This window comes from Trichomycterus rosablanca, chromosome 22 (genome assembly GCF_030014385.1).
Source record: "Trichomycterus rosablanca isolate fTriRos1 chromosome 22, fTriRos1.hap1, whole genome shotgun sequence".
NCBI classification, from domain to species: domain Eukaryota; kingdom Metazoa; phylum Chordata; class Actinopteri; order Siluriformes; family Trichomycteridae; genus Trichomycterus; species Trichomycterus rosablanca.
In genome coordinates, this window is record NC_086009.1 from 20,567,433 (window position 1) to 20,584,859 (window position 17,427).

At 45.6% G+C, this 17,427-nt stretch overlaps 1 protein-coding gene across 1 annotated transcript in view; it reads right to left on the reverse strand.

The window, feature by feature from the left end:
* Positions 1-17,427, reverse strand: part of unc5a (unc-5 netrin receptor A) — a 159,017-nt gene that overhangs the window by 19,503 nt on the left and 122,087 nt on the right. Inside the window, exons 8-11 of the mRNA XM_063018420.1 lie at positions 9,227-9,448; positions 7,292-7,585; positions 5,067-5,154; positions 3,419-3,587 (exon numbers count right to left, since the gene is read on the reverse strand). Of these exons, the coding sequence (XP_062874490.1) occupies positions 3,419-3,587; positions 5,067-5,154; positions 7,292-7,585; positions 9,227-9,448 (773 nt within the window). The remainder of the gene's footprint in view (positions 1-3,418; positions 3,588-5,066; positions 5,155-7,291; positions 7,586-9,226; positions 9,449-17,427) is intronic.

Sequence of the window (17,427 nt, forward strand, 5' to 3'; positions counted from 1 at the left end):
GCCTTCGCTCCCCACGTGCATCAATGAGCCTTGGCCGCCCATGACCCTGTCGCCGGTTTACCACTGTTCCCTCCTTGGACGATACTCCTTTTGATAGATACTGACTACTGCAGACCGGGACACACCCCACAAGAGCTGCAGTTTTGGAGATGCTCTGACCCAAACTCGCTCAGATCCTCACGCTCGCCTATTTTTCCTGCTTCTAACATCAACTTTGAGGATAAAATGATGAAATGATGATAAAGAGATAATCAGTGTTCTTCACTTCACCTGTCAGTGGTCGTAATGTTATGCCTGGTCGGTGTATATATTATGTAGACCTAAGATTCGAACTCAAGAGCTTGAAATCTCAGCACTGGTGGGCTAGTGAGTTCTGACAGCGGTTTAAGTGACTTTATTGTCGAAGGTTTAAATAAAATAGCTGAGTTCACAGGTTAGACCAGACGCACGTATGGAAATAAATCTCGTGGCCTTTAAAGTAAAGCCGGCGAGCTGCAGTCTGCTAATGAAACACGTCACTCTTTTGTAGCCTGTGGTCCGATTCAATCTCATAATGGCCTCCCAGAGTGGTTTTAATTAGAGGAAAAGGCAAGAGGGACTTTCTAAACCGTACTCATCCAATCAAGCTCACACACCTCAGGATCTCGGGCCAGGAAATGACATCCTGCTGATCGATAGAATGAGTCCGTGTCTTCATCAATACAATTAGAAACCTTTTTTTACTCCTCTTTCTCTGCTCCGGCACAATTGAATCATTTTTTCCATTTTACGTTTAAGAGTCCCAGTTCAGACACGCATCGATGTGGAGAGTATTTCAGCCGCTCCGTCTGACGCATCAGGCCGTCTTCATCTCTGGAGAAATTAATTGCTCGGCGGAGAGTCAGCCAAGGATGAAGTTCCCCATTTTCCGTCTAAGTCTGGGGTACCTGACTTAATAATAAATTATAATAAATAAATAATTATAAATAATACTAATAATACTAATAACAATAATGATAATAAATAAAAAATAAAAAATAAATAAATACATAAATAAAAATTAATTAATACATAATATTAATAATAAATACATAAATAATAATAAATGAATAAATAATAATAATAAATGAATACATAATAATAATAAATAATAATAATAAAAAATAAAAAATAAAATAAAATTATTAATATTAATGAATACATAAATAAAATAAATGAATAAATAATATTACTAATAAATACATGAATAATAATAAATGAATAAATAATAATAATATAATAATACAATAAATATAAAAAATAATAATAAGTAAAATCAATGAATGATAATAAAACAAATAACAATAAAAAATAATAAATAAAAATAAATAATAAAAATAAATAATAAAAAATAATAAATAAATAAATGATAATAAGTAAAATCAATGACTGATAATAAAATAAATAATAAAAAAATAATAAATACATAAATAATAATAATAAAATAAAAAAGTTTTATTATTATTATTAATAATAATAATAATAAAATAATAATTTATAAATAAATAATTTATTTATATTAATTTGTGTAAGATGCCAGAAACCTTTTTTTTTTGTTCCAGCACAAATTGAGTATTTTTCCTATTGTACTTTTAAGAGTCCCAGTTCAGACACGCATCGGCGTGGAGCGTATTTCAGCGGCTCTGTCTGACGCATCAGACCGTCTCTGGAGAAATTAATTGCTCGGCGGAGACTCAACCGAGGACGAAGTTCCCCGTTTTCCGCCTGAGTCTGGGGTACCTGGGTTATATCGGCGGCTTCGGATGATTAAAAGTCCTCGGCTAACCTCAGCCAGAGACAGGCCAATTCATCCTGCAGACGCCCCGCCGCTGCCACACCGGGCGGCCTGAATAATTTATGCACAGTATCGAACATAAAAAAAGACCTTCGCTGCTCAACCTCCATCCATCCTGCTTTTCTCCTCCTCTCCCTCCGTCCTTCTTACCAGCTTCCATGATCTTCTTACTGGGAAAGCTCTCACTGGGATTACCAGGCCTGTGTGTGCGGCCTCGGATTTCCACACAGATGGAAAATTAATCCAGCTGCAGAACCGACACAGCTGGACTCAGATTGATGGGACGAGAACATAGGATGTACGGTTACACTATACAGACCAAACTATACGGACACTTCTCATATCTAATATCTGAATTCATGTCTTTTGTTCACAATATGACATATGACATACTTTCAACAGTTTAGGGAAGGCCTGTCCCTGTTCCAGAATGACTGTGCCCCTAAGCACATGAAGAAAAGCCTTAAAGAAACTCCACTGACCTGCACATATCATATTTATATATTCATGTGTCATATTTTGACTGAATGGGCACACACTCCCACAGACAGTTTGTCCAATATCTGTGAGTGAACTTACAATGGATAGACAAAAGTATCTGGACGCCCCTTTTAACTACTGAACTCATGTGTTTTAGCCACAAAGATTGCTAGCAGTTGTAATAAATCAATTATATAAAGGACACGTGGGCAGCAGCCGTATGCATCTTATCACCTACACTTTGACAAGTGCAGTGCAGCTCAGCGTTGTGTACGGAGAGACACACCCTGAGAGCACTCTTTTCTCATCTCTGTGCAGGCGCCATCAATAAGCCAGCAGAGGTCGTAATTGCACCAGTCACGAGAGAGAGAGAGTCCCCATCCGGCTTAGTCCCGCCCATATCTGAACAACAGGCCAATCGTTGTTCATGTGGCAGCTCAGCCCAGCCGGCAGGCAGAGCTGAGATTCGATACGATGTATTCCAGATCCCAGCTCTGGTTCCAGCGTGTGTTTTTACCGCTGCGCCACCTGAGCGGCCTACAAATCCTCTTTTGATTGAATGGGCACAAATTCCCACAGACATACTTCAAAGTCTCACGAGAAGCCTTTTCAGGAGAGTGCCTGGCATCAAGCCTCAGTCGATGTTCCGATTCATTCCAAAGATGTTGAGTTCAGGGCTCAAACCGAGATTTTCTTCACGTCTTTATAGAGCTCGCTTTGTGCACTGGGCACAGTCATGCGAAGAGGAAAGGACCTTCCCTAAACTGTTGCTGGCAAGTTGGAAGCATATCATTCAAAGACATGAATTAAATAATTAAAAAGTCGTGTCCCAATACTTTTGTCTGTATAGTGTAAGCTGTCTGTGGGAATTTGTGCCCATTCAGCCAAAAGATGACAGCATCTGTATGGCTGGGCACAATTAAACAAGAAAGTCTCAGTTGGAACAAGGAAGGGCCTTCCCTAAACTGTTGCTGCCAAGTTGGAAGCATATCCTTACACCTGCTAGCAATCTTTGCGGCTGAAACACATGAATCCAGTCATCAGAAGGGGCGTCCCAATACCAGCTGACCGTGGTACCTTTGGTATTGTCCCTCTTGGTGTTGGGTGGAACCCTCGTGGACTCACCTCCCAGGTTCCCTCGTAGGTTTGCTTCTTGAGTCGAATGGCCCAGTGGTCCGTGCAGGAGTCGGAACAGTGAGGCATGCTGATGATGACCGGTCGGGTCAGCATGACGCCCGGCGGCCCACAGCTCACCACCGGGCTCAGCAGCGTCTGGCACCCAGCCGGGGGCAACCTGAGGGGGGCAGAATCGAAAGGTCAGGCACAGAATGAACATTTATTCTGTTTATATGTATTAATGTCTGGTTTATTAAGTAGGGGCATGGGGTAGCACTGTCTCCTCACAGCAAGAAGGGCCTGGGTTCGATTCCCAAGGTCCTTTCTGTGTGGAGTTTGCAAGTACAACGACATGCAGTCAGATCAACTGGAGCTACTAATTATTGTCCTTAGTGTGTGTGTGTGTGCCCTGTGATAGACTGGCGACCTGTCAGTGGTGTTTCCTGCCTTTCTCCCAATGAATCACACCCACCACGACCCTGACCAGGATGAACCGGTGGTAAAACAGACACTGAATGAATGAATGACCTTCAGTCAGAGACACAAACACATATGAGACTGGACGAGTGTAAATGAACCCAGCAGTGTGTACACGCATTATTAGGAGATGACCGTGAGGGCTAATCAGCGGTCACACCCAGTGAGACCAATTATACGCTCGTTTAAACCCTATTTCCGTCCCGTTTGGGTGTTCCTGTCGTCTGTGAGGGAACAAGAACCACTCAGAAAAGCGTTCGGTTTGTTTTTAAGGACGTATCTGAATAAACAGCCGGCGAAGGGCAAAATATCTTATCTCAAACCTTGAGTCGTCCTTGCTGGCTCTGTCGAACCGGTTACAATCTTTTATTGGTTTGTTTACTTCCATGTTTTGATTTATAGCTTTGATTTATTTATTTATTTCTTTGTGATTCGAGGCCGTTAAGCTCGAGTATATTGATTTGAAGAGATACGACGCAGCTCACGACGTGCAGTAATAATCGGACGTATAAAAACAGCAAACGATTCAAAATAAAATGCAGCGCTGTTAATTGTGCAAAACCAAAAGTGTGTTCCAATCACCCCAGTAGTTCCCTGCAGACGTGAAGCGGACTTTACAGGGAATTCGGACTTTTTAAGTGAGATTCCGAACCATAGAGAGTGAAGTTGCTCAGTTTGAAGGGAACTTTAGACTTTAGGTAGTAGTGAGTAACGAATCATCACAACACAGGAGGCCGACAGAAAATAAACTGACTTAAACTGACTGGCACACAGGGCTATGCCACCCTTAACGGCACTGACGGGTACAGATTGTTGCCAGAACTGTTTTTTGGGACAGACTTTTATTTTATTATAATTTATGAGCACATGAGCCATGCATTCTTCACTCAGATTGAGTCATGAATCACTTTCATGAGTCATTTACAGGGAATCATTTAGATGAATCACCTATTTCTGGTGAAAGATGATGACCACACAACATACTAACAATACTTTAAATTTTAGAAGATGGTTTCACACACACACACACACACACACACACACACTTGCATGGGGAGATTGACTTCAAACAGATTCATCGCTGCCCTCAGGTTCTTTCACCTCATTCTATTTCCTCTCTCTCTCTCCTCTGTTCTCTGTCTAACCGAGTCGGATGAAGTACGAGGGAAGAGGGACCCACCTCACGTCGTCCTTCCTCTGCACGGTCAGGTAAATCTCATAGATCTTCCCTCGTGGGATCGCCTCGGGAGGGATGAGCAGACTTATACCTGATGCAAATATGCAAAACAGGACAGAAATGGGATGATTTAGAAGGTAAAAACATCACAGTCTTTATAACAGCACGTCTGTGTGTGAATCGAATGGTACCCGGGTCGGACGTTACGACCAACCAGACGCACCTAAAGCCTAAAGCCTGATGCTGTGTTTACCCAAGTTCCTAAATAAACAGAACTAATTTGGACATTTGGTCTACTAAGTAGCTTGTGTGGTTAGCGAGCAAGTTGGGGGTGATTTACTATAAACAGATGCGCCAACGAGACGCCAACGTATCAAAGCTAAACTTGTTCTAAAAACACCTAAAATTAAAAATGATAAAGAATTGGTGTGAATGTTATCATTTGAGCCGAGGGATATTGTCCTCAGCCAGGACGGCATCAAAGTCCAGCCACCGGAGGACGCTATAAATCACATTTTGGCATCAAACCCAGGACCTTCTTCCTGTTAGGCGACAGTGCTACCCACCGAGCCACCATGCCACCCCCCTGACCGAGGAGAGCCGTGACTGACACACGCACCCTCCGACACACAGTATCCGACTGCATCTTTTCACCTGCACGAGGCGAGTTCATATGCGGATCAGCTTTGCGTACGGAGAGCCACACCCTGTCCACATTATCCCTCGACTCTGTGCAGACGCCATCAATCCGCCAGCAGAGGTCGTCATTGCATCGATTATGAGGAATCCCCTCCGGCACCCTCCCTTTCAACAACAAGCCAATCGTTGTTCGTGTAGGCGCCCAGACAACACATACCCTTTAATAATAAGGTTGTGTATAAAGATACATAATGTAATTCCTTTGTCTGACTTGGTGTCCTTTAAAAATGTCCATGGAAGAGTGGTCTCAATGCCAAGGTCAGCTAATATCATCCACAGTCAAGCTTTTTCTCTTTTTCTTGCACTTGCACCTGTACTCACTCGTACTTGTACTTTATTTAGTTCCGTTTTGGAGGACGACGTGTTTTTAATCAGCCGTGCTTGTTCGTGAGTAAGGTTTTCGGTTTCAGGCCCCGTGTCTCAGCACCCTGGCACTGCCGCTCTGTTTTTTTCTGTATTTGGATCATCGTATTAAGGAGACCCTTGGAGCGGATTAGTGTCTGATGGAAATCGAGCGACTCTTCCTCACTTCCTCCTCTGTGCTCCTCACGTGGCAGACTGATGAGCGTTCTGTCTCTTATCGAGGGGCCTAATTGCCCCGAATAGACTCCTCTCGCACCCTCGATGGTGGATCAGGTTGCAGACGGCACACAGACACCGATCTTCTCCTCGACTCCTCGCCTTGGCCGCTTCTCGCCCCGCGTAACGAGCTCGGCGCTCGTTAGCGTTAATTAATCTTAATTAAAGGCCAAGAGCCTGAATTATTCACCGCGCTTATATACAATAGTTTTACTGTTATCGTGGAATCGTTACGGTTCCAGCAGGAGGCCGATTTTCTGTTCGTTTGTTTACAGAAGAGAACATTTCTCTGATCTCTACGACGCCTTGGTGGATCGTTGTGGAAGTTAAGAAACAGATCTGCTAAAAAGCACCAGTTTAACCAGTTTAATTCCTGTACCGAGCAGCGTTCCGTTCCAGTCACCCACACCGGCACTTCAGATTTATATCAACTGGAATATTTCATTTTAAATCCTCTGGGAGAGGGATGTTCAGTCATTCACTTAGACTTACTGACACATGTATTCACTGAATCTCTGATTCACTGAATCTCTGATTCACTGACTGACACTGAGTTTGAATGACTGACCTTATATCTGACCAGCTTACTGACTGACTCCCTTGGCCTACTGACACAGGGACTAGTAATCGAGTTACTGACAGACTGCCTGACTTTTCGAGGGACTCACTGACTGACTGAACGATTCACTGACTCACTGACTCTCTGTCTGAATGACTCACTATCCATTTTGTTCATGTTATCACTTATTCACTGAATTACTGACAGAGTGAGTGAGTGATTTACTGACTTAATAACCTTTAAAAATGACTGACAGGCAGTAATTGACTTCTTGACTAATTTATGGACTGATTTTAATTCTATTTATGCATTTCCTCCCAATGTAGTCATATCCAATTCCCTGGCTCATATCTCTCCTCCTCTGCTGCAGACCGACCTCCGCATCACTCACTCGTGTTTGGGATGGTCAGTCGTCCACCCAGGAAGTTAAAGGTGCCGTAGGAGGTGTGCACGCTGTCCCGCGGCAGCGTTTTGAAGTAGTTCTGCGCGGCCAGGCGGTTGGCGAGGTGGCCCCCGTCGCCGGACACTTTCCCGTTGGGCATGGTGTGAGAACCGTTAGCCAGCTGCTCCAGAAGCGGCCCGTCGCTCAGGGAGAATTTGGGAGACGGGTCGCGGCGGGAACACAGGGAGCCCTGGTAACCGGGCGTGGTCAGGTCCGGCTGGATGGTGAGCAGGTGAGAGTTCTCTGTTTTGGGAAATGAGTAAAATAAAGAGATCATGAGAGAGAGAGAGAAATGAACTGACTGTCTGAACACAGTAGGATTATATTATTATATTTATATTATTTATAAGATTTAAACACTAAACTGAATTTTGAGGACACCTAATAATACCAAACTTTAATTCTCCTCTAATCTAGCAGTGTTCAGAAAGTCAGGTTCAAACGTTCAACACCAAACACAGATCAGCCTGAACACACAATACTGACACGATACTCAACGTATGGACGGATGAGATTCAAACACACTTTAACCCTGATAGGAATAAAATAAAACGCCTTTATTTGTCTTATATACAGTACAACTAAAAACCTTTTTCCTATCCCAGCTCGCCCTGGATCAGAGAGGGTTAAGGGCCTTGCTCAGGGGTCAGAGCTGGGATTCGAACTCTCAACCTTTCAGTTAATAGCCGAAAGCTCTACCCACTAGGCCACCACTGTCCCTCGTGGATGAAACGACCCCTCTCGACCTCATCGCCAGCGTACTTTCCACTTTCCACTTCAGTCAAGTTCATTTATCCCCCATCAGATTAAAGGCACAAATCAGGACGGGGTGCAACGAGCGTCCGTTTTACCATGGATTTACCCTACTCAGGGTCGTTGTGGGTACAAACCACTGGGCGAAAAATAGGAAACACTCTGGACAGATCACCAGTCCATCACTTAGGTGTTTTTGGACTGTGGGAGGAAACCTCGGAAAAAGCTCCCGACACGTGGAAAACATGCAAACTTCACACAGAAAGGACCCGGACCGCTCACACAGGGAATCGAACCCAGGACCACGAGCCATCGTGCCGCCCAATTCCAGTTCAAGCAAAAATGCTTGATGTTTCATTTATGGACTCGTATGGTTTTATATCCACCATCCATGGCTTTGGTTGGCTTTCCCTTTCTCACCCATGTGTTCTGCACAGGCGCCTCTCTGCCTGATCTGCCAATCAGGGACCTTACACAGTGTTCGAAGACCCAACCCACATAGTCCGGTCATCCCACATAGTCCGGTCATCCCACTTTTGCAGAAACGTGTCTGCTGCAGGAACCATGGATTATGCCCGCTAGATGGTGCCCAGCCGACCGGAGGCAACGCCGAGTTTGACGAGTCTGGTGAGGAGAAACTTCAGTAACCAGGAATACTAATCCAACGTCAGCTCCAAACAGAAAAATCTGGCAACCTTGGAGATGAACTATCGAAGGTCATTTCTATAATCTGAATAATTCGTTTAAAGTTTAAACACGAGTCTCTTCTCTACTTAGAGGGAACGTTAGCGATTCCTAAGCAAGCTAAATGTTCCCGAATTAATCTCAGATCTTTCTTCTAGAGAAACATCAATTATTGATGTGATTCTAATCATCGATGTGCTTTAGCGCCCATTATTAAGCCATTCCGGATGCATTTGTTACTTTAATGCCCGTGCTGGCTGGGTAACCGTGAACAGAAACGCTGAGATTGAGACGCAGCAGGAAAAAAATTCTACTTCATTATTACGAGACTCATTAACGGGCAAACAAGCTCATTATATCATACGTGCTGATGTGGGCGGGCATGTGACACACAGGCACTACACGGACAGGATGAAAAGAGGTCGTAAGAGAAAAATAATGTCCTACTGGCGCGTCGTGCCCGGGCCGGTGCCCACACACCTGGCATGGCGGGTTTAATGCCCACGGGCTGGAATCCGGTGGTGAGGATGGATGAGTCGGCCACGTCGGCATCCAGCCCTTCCTTCTTCCTGCGATACACCAGGACCAGGACCACCAGCAGCAGAGTGAGACACAGCGCCACGGCCACGATGCCCACGTACAGCGCCACGTCCTCCGCGCCAGCCACGGCTGCACCGGAAACACACAGGGGGGGAGATACAGAAACGTGAGGGTCATTATTATTATCATTCACTCATCCAGTCTCAGTGTTACTGAATTAAAACTGAGTGGGGGGGAGTTGCTGTTGCCTATCCCAGCCTTTCAACGGGCGCAAGGCACACAGTAACACCCTGTACGGGACACCAGTCCATTGCAGGGCATGCACACGCACACACACACACACACACACACACACACACACATTCACCTATAGGGCAATTCAGTGTCTCCAATTAACCTGACTGCATGTTTTTGGACTGTGGGAGGAAACTCACGCAGACACGGGGAGAACATGCAAACTCCACACAGAAAGGACCCGGACCTCCCCGCCTGGGGATCGAACCCAGGACCTTCTTGCTGTGAGGCGACAGTGCTACCCACTAAGCCACCGTGCCGCCCGTGAATAATAGGTGTCATAGGTAGTGCTGCCACCTCATACCTAGAAAAAGACCTGAGTCCTTGCTGTGTGGAGTTTGCATGTTCTCCCTGTGTCCGCCTGGGTTTCCTCCAGGCGCTCCAGTTTCCTTTTGCTAATACATAAATAAAGAGATGAGTCAACTCCTGCTAGATGTGACGATTATTTAATTGTGCTTTATCGATTGCTTTATCCTGGTCAGGGTCACTGCGTGTCCGGTTCTAGTGAATAACGCCGGGCGCAAGACAGGCCAGGAATATCCTGGACAGGGCGCCAATCCATCGCAGCGTTTCGACCACCTACTAATGACGACATAGCTAATGACGTCTGTGTAGACTCCCGGTTGGCCGATAGCTAGATTAGACAGACAGTAGACAGACAGATTCAAACCCGGAACTCAGTGGTGGTGGGTTAGCGTAACAGACCTCTGTGCACAACTGTGATGGTGTGGCATGTGGCTTCAGACATGCTAGAGGAGGTTCGTGCCAACATCGGTCATGTGACTGTCAGAGGTTCATTCTGACCTTCATATTATCAAAGTTCTTCTATGTGAGGAACCTGCTGAAGAACCTGTTCATGATTTCCTGCTTCATCTCCGTCTAGTTTCAGGCCGCACAGACGCTTCAAAGCTCCAGAGCTCACTGTCCGCCGCCGGCACGCCCAGCACGATAAACCCTTCCCGCTATAAACAGAGCCGTATCGACGCGCTCCGCTCGCCGCTTTAGTTTTTCGATCAGCAGCCGTGGCGGCGTAGGTGTGCTTTATCGTATCTGCAGCGCGTCCGGCCGCTATCCTGCTACATCAGCACGGCCGGATTTACCGCCGTGATATTGAATGACACGCGCCCGCCCGAGAGGAAGAGAGAGGGCGAGCCCAGAGAACAAAAACAGATTTATCGGCTGCTTTTTGCCGCCTCTGTCCCTCTGGCCTGCGGTGCCGAGAGTCAGACAATCATGTCCAGAATAATTCTGATCAGCAGCGTCGGGGGGGAAATGGGATTTGTGACGCCCGTCTGTGTAGCGATGTGTGTGTGTGTGTGTGTGTGTGTGTTGTACGGTGTGCGTCAGCGCTTTAACATTGTGCCCAGATGATGGAGGCGGTCACACGGCTGCCGACTGTATTCAACACACCCACCCGCTTCCACCATCCCAGTCCCAGAGCTCCAGTTAAATAAACACACTGTACGACCGAAAATATTTGGACACCTGACACTTGAATCTGTGTGAAAACCTACTGACCCGCCCCTGCTCCCCACTACCTACATTTTAAGGAATCTAAGAATTTAGACACGCCCTCTTTTCGTGTCTATGCAGAGAGATCACTAGGTCTTATTAAAATGTCATTAATCATCTCAAATCATGGCAATTTTATGGTAGTTGTAGCCTAGCGGTTATGGTACTGGACTAGTAATCGAAAGGTTGCTGGTTCAAGCCCCACCACTGTCAGGTTGCCACTGTTGGGCCCTTGAGCAAGGCCCTTAACCCTCAATATTAGACAATATACTGTCACAGAACTGTAAGTCGCTTTGGATAAATGAAAGAAACGTTTGTAACTGTCGTGGGCGGCACGGTGGGTAGCACTGTCGCCTCACAGCAAGAAGGTCCTGGGTTCGATTCCCAGGCGAGAGTGGAGTCTGTGTGGGTTTCCTCCGGGAGCTCCGGTTTCCTCCCACAGTCCAAAAACATGCAGTCAGGTTAATTGGAGACACTGAATTGCCCTATAGGTGAATGGGTGTGTGTATGTGTGTGCCCTGCGATGGACTGGCGCCCCGTCCAGGGTGTTACTGTGTGCCTTGCGCCCATTGAAAAGCTGGGATAGGCTCCAGCACCCTCCCACGACCCTGATTGGATAAGCGGTTAAGACGGTGAGTGAGTGTAACTGTCGTGTCCTAAACCGAGTCTCTCCTGACCTTTAAAAATAAACCCTTCGCACCGTTCTTCATCTTCAGACCTGCAGATCCGGTGATGCAACCCGCTGAAAACAAATCCTCTCGCGCTCCCTTCTGCTCAGACGTAAATAAGCGTGTGATCATGGCTTATTAGCGGGGGGGAAGTGGAAATCCAGGCTGATTGCGGTGATGATTGTATTTATTTCGGCTCCGTGATGGAGGGTGTGATTATCAATTAGGCTGCAGTTTAATTAGAGCCACGTCGGCTCGCGACTGACAGCTCGGTGATGCTGCCGCCGCTGTTACCGTTGCTGTTGTTGTTGTTTGGTGTTGATGCTGATGGTGTTGCCGGGGTGGTGGAGGAGGTTCGACTGAATCGCTTCCTTTCACGAGCTCATTTGTCCAATTAAAACAAACACAACTGTGCAGGGATGCCAATTAAACCCTGATCCTTGATGCTCTGTGTTTTCAGAGACGGTTTAAGCTGTATCGATCGGCACTGATTAACTCACTGTCTGTTTTACCTCCGCTTTATCCTGGTCAGGGTCGCAGTGGGTCAGATTCATTGAGAGAACAGGTTGCCAGTCTATCAAAGTCTTGTGAGAAGCCTTCTCAGAAGAGCGGCTGTTGTTCTAGCTTGAAAGATTCTATTCTACTCTATTTTAATAGCATTTGTTATTGAAATGGACGGTCCGACAAGCTTATAATCAGGTGTCCAAATACTTTTGGGTGTATTCTGTATATCCAACAAACCACCCGACTCTGAAAATGATCATGTCTCTTATTGCATTGCCACTGTCATTGAGATGCCAGTGAGTGTGAATAAGTGATTGTGTGACGACCCAGTGACTTCAGGATGAACCCACTTTGACCCTGATCAGGTCACAAGGATGGATGAAACAGCTTTCTCTGGGTGAAAGGTTTATTTCCAGAACTGAAGGGTGGGTGCTGCTCGGCGCGAGAGGCTGCGAGTGCTGCGGAAGGATAAATAAAGTATGTGAATCTATCAGCGTCGCAGGAAATGCGGCGTTCACACGCGGCTTCACGCCGAAGCGCGTCTCTTCTAAATAAGTCGCAGTGAAGACGTACAGGTGCACGGCGTGGATAAGCTCAAACGGAATGAGACACCCGGCCGGAAGCGGGTACGCGGGATTAGAAACGCCTTCCATGAGCACGTTAATGAAGTCTTTTCGGGAGTCTTTATCGAAGCGTCCGTGCGCCAAACACAGTGGGCACCACGTCATCGCGGGGAAACACACGCCCACCTGTAAGGGGGGCAGGACCCGATGCCCTGCACCTTCAAGAATGCAGAAGAACCGCAGTACAAAACATTTTAACCAAGGAGGAACAAAACTGCAAAACAGGGAGAGTTGGCAATAAAAAAGGTGGCCAAAATAACAGAAACAGTAACAAGTAAGCGCCCCAGCGCCTCCGTGCTCCCTCAGTCGGCCTTAATGGCAGTGCAGAAAGACACGACAATACGTCCTTCTGTCTTTAAAAGATGAATAAAAGACCATCACCTCCTCTGGAGCGAATCGACGCCTTAGTGCCTCAGTGCTCCCTCTGTCGGCCTTAACGGCAGTGCAGAAGGACACGACTCTTCTGCAGGTGAGCCATGATACACCCACTTACCTCTTGCATGCTTTTTATTATTATTACTATTATATTTTTTGCCTGTTTTAGATGTTTATTTTTGTCATTTATTACCACAACCAACTGTATTTACAACTAACTGTATTTTCTCAAGTGGTGGAACAAACTTCCGTTGTACATCTGAGTCTCTCATGTCTTCAAAAGACGATTAAAGACCTTCATCAACCCTTCCAGAACAAATCAAAGCCGTAGCACCTCCGTGCTCCCTCTGTCGGCCATAACGGCAGCGCAGAAAAACACGACTCTTCTGCAGGTGAGCCATGATACACCCACCTACCTCTCGCATGCTATTTCTTTTTAATTATTATTGTTTTTTGCCTGTTTCCAATGTTTCTTTTGTCATTTATTACCACAACCAACTGTATTATTCTTTTTTTGTAGACGTGCCCCCGTCCATGTACCCACATGCTTCCCTACAGCTCAAAAAGCTCAATAGCTCAGCTATTTTTAAGACAATGAGGGACTTAGAAAGCTTGTTCTGTAATTTAAATATATGCAGTTTCTTCGTGTACGTGCACAAAGCGCTTCATTTCAAAGTAGATTTATTTACGTAGTTTTATGATTGGGTAACGAGGTGGCACGGCACAGCGGGTAGAGCGGGTGGAGCACAGCACAATGCCTCCTGAGGAGCCGGGTTCAGTTTCACATATTCTCTCCAGGTATTCTAGTTTCCTCCCACCTTCAATCCTCCTTCAGTCTGTCAGTGTAGGTTTGCCCGTGATGGATTGGCACCCAATGGCACTCGACGGGACACACAACCCTCTCCGGGATCAAGCGGTTGTTGAAAATAGATCAACTCTGATTAAAATGAGGCTCAGTCGCCTCATCGCCTCTGTCTGTCCTCAGGTGAGGACACCTGTACCACCGGCACCTTTCCATTCACCAGTCGTCCCAAGTGAACCACGTGCCAGGGACTTTTGTCCCAGTGCCCTCTCCTTCCCTCCTGTCTCTTTTGTTCCAGCTGGCGGAGCTTATCTGGGCATCAGCGGGCCGAGCCTCTATCGGATCCGGCAGGCGTCACGTGGCACGGGCGCTCCGGGCTAACTATAGACTCAGCTCGGCGAGCCATCGATTTTTGACGCGGCAGCCGATAATTGAAAGGACGTCCATCACGCTTTAATTGACAGAGCTAATCAGGTTTTATAATTGGATAGATTCAGGCTAATTCAGCAGCACCGGACGAGTCCACAGCTTCTCACTCAACCTCACATTTTCTCTCTCGACTCTCTTCAACTGCTGCTGAGATCTAATTCCCAAACTCGTCCTTTCCTCGATCTCCCCGGCTCCTCTCTCTGCACCGTCCCGTTCTAATCTCTCAGGGCTCGGTGACAGCGCTGTAACGGACGCCCCGATCTTAAAGTACAGCAGCTGAATTTAGGAGGAACATCTCAGCCCGCCGAGTCCCGTACACAGACATTTAAAATTCCTTAAGTGCCTCATGAATCAGGTTCCTGTTTAAACTCTGCAGAAACTCGGTGTAACTCCTAAACGTTGTGTTTTTAAATACGACAGCGTTCGTCCATTCAGAGCAGATCTGCTGAGAAGTGCTCATTAATGCATTACATGCACCGTATTAAGCACAACGTTTTCATAGTTTAGTAGCCTCAGCTCAGGGATAAGTCAAAGTCCACTTTTCTCTCTTTAATTCTGGCCTTTGTTTTTGAGGACTCGTTCAGTTTAAAACAATGATGCTCGTCTTTATTTCCTGTTCTTTTGTTTCCTGGATAAGGTTTCTGCATTTGGGTTTATTAAATTATTTACCTTCTAATCGATGGGGCTCGCTCAGTTGCAGCACTACTGTTATGGACCCCCTACAGTCCTAGATAGAAGATCATTGTTCATACAGTCCAGACGTCGAATTCCAGACATCAAAAAGACACCACAATGAATAAATTCTCCTCCTCCGGTCCTCATCAGGTTCAAGTCTGACAGCTCTATAATGTTTTTACGTATAACGAACCATCTGTAATTGATCGCCAATAAGCCGGACAGCTTTTTATATTTCATGTCTCACAGTGTACAAACTGTGAAGCAAAGAGTCGCTGGTTCTTTAAATCACACCGCCCTTACTCCTACAGAAGGAAAATCAATAGCTCCTTTTGGCACTCGCCGGCGGCTACAGTGGCTCGAACACATTACAGTCAATTCCTGCCTGATCGAGTTTGAAAACTACATAAAACTCAACAGGAACCTTTGTGACCTACAGGAGGCCTGGTGCCTTTTGACAGGCTGGATTTATTGGGATCCTGTCCGCGTAGAGGAACATTTAACCACGGTTTAGGCTTCTGAACACAGAATTCGCTTAATAAGAGGATGAAACCTGTATGTACAAGAACACGATTGGTTTGGGCAGTTTGAATCAATTGTGTATCAACGTGCAGAAAACGTGCACAATGTTAGTTTACATTAATTATTTAAAACCTGTACCTGTACCATTTATTTGACCATTTTAGTAACTTAGATTTCATGGCTACAAAGCTTTGTTCACCACTAACCAAGATGGAATGAATATTCCAGCAACCATTACCAGTCCCGAGTCAACGAATGTGACCACTGTAAGCTGTAAATACTAATAAACTCCTTCTCCAAACAGGACAAACTATCCCAACTGACTGAAAGCCAGAAAATCCATAAAAAGCTACTTGTGTTTCTGAAACTTCAGGATCTTCAGGGAACGTTGAGAAACAGACGAGACAGCAGCAGAGTTCCTGGCTGAGGAGATCTTACTGATCTTACAGTGTGCTGGTCCAGATCTGCTGAGAAAAAAACCCTCACCTGTTTCTATCAATTCATTTAGGATCAATTATCTATCTTACCTACCTACCTGTCTGTCTGTCTGTCTATCTTACCTACCTACCTACCAACCTGTCTGTCTGTCTATCTGTGTCTATCTCTCTGTCTGTCTATCTGTGTCTATCTATCTGTCTGTCTGTCTATCTATCTCACCAACCTACCTACTGACCTACCTACCAACCTGTCTGTCTGTCTTACCTACCTACCAACTTATTTACCTACCAACCTGTCTGTCTGTCTTACCTACATATCTGTCTGTCTGTCTTACCTACCTACAGGTCTGTCTGTCTATCTTACCTACTATCTATCTATCTATCTATCTGTCTGTCTGTCTGTCTGTCTGTCTGTCTGTCTGTCTGTCTGTCTGTCGGTATGCCTGTCTGTCTGTCTGTCTGTCTGTCTATCTTACCTATCTATCCACCTGCCTGTCTGACTGTCAGCCTGCATGTCTGTCTGTCTAACTGTCTGTCTGTCTGTCTGTCTATCTACCTAATGGTCTACCTACCTTATTCACCTACCTAACTACTTATCTATCTGTCTGTCTGTCCGTTCATCCATTTATACTGAATGGACATTATCACACTTTCCCAAGACCTTCCACCAGACCTTAGAAGAGGAATGAGCGCTTCCATCAGCACATGAGCTGGATTTCATTCATACTTTCATGCTGAAAGACCAAACTGAAGTTGGATCTCTGTAGGATCATAACACAGGATAACAAAGATTTTGCTACTTGGAATAAAACATGCTATTTACATGAAATCGAGTGTGCTGATTCCGAATATGAAGTCAAAATTCGCGCAGGACGTCGAGATTTTAAGTTACAGGCCAAATGCAGTTTGGTGACAGCTTGGTAGATTTGTCCATGTTCTGCAGCTTGGCAACATTGTAATTGCTGCACCATAGCTAGTTGACAATATTGTTTTCTTATATTGCTAGTATGTCTGCTTAAGCCTAAAGATGAGTAGGAGGAGCTGTGTTAACCATCCAGACAATTTTTGCTACATTTGTGGTAAATACACCCTATACGATCAGCGCAAAAACCTGACGAAGAGAGTGATGATCGCTTACAAGTAATATTTCGGGTGTAAATTTGGAGATCAAGACAAAAGCTGGGCACCTCACATCTGCTGCACTGTGTGCTACGCTGGTCTCACACAGTGGCTCAATGGCAAGAGAAAGGCAATGCAGTTTGCTGTG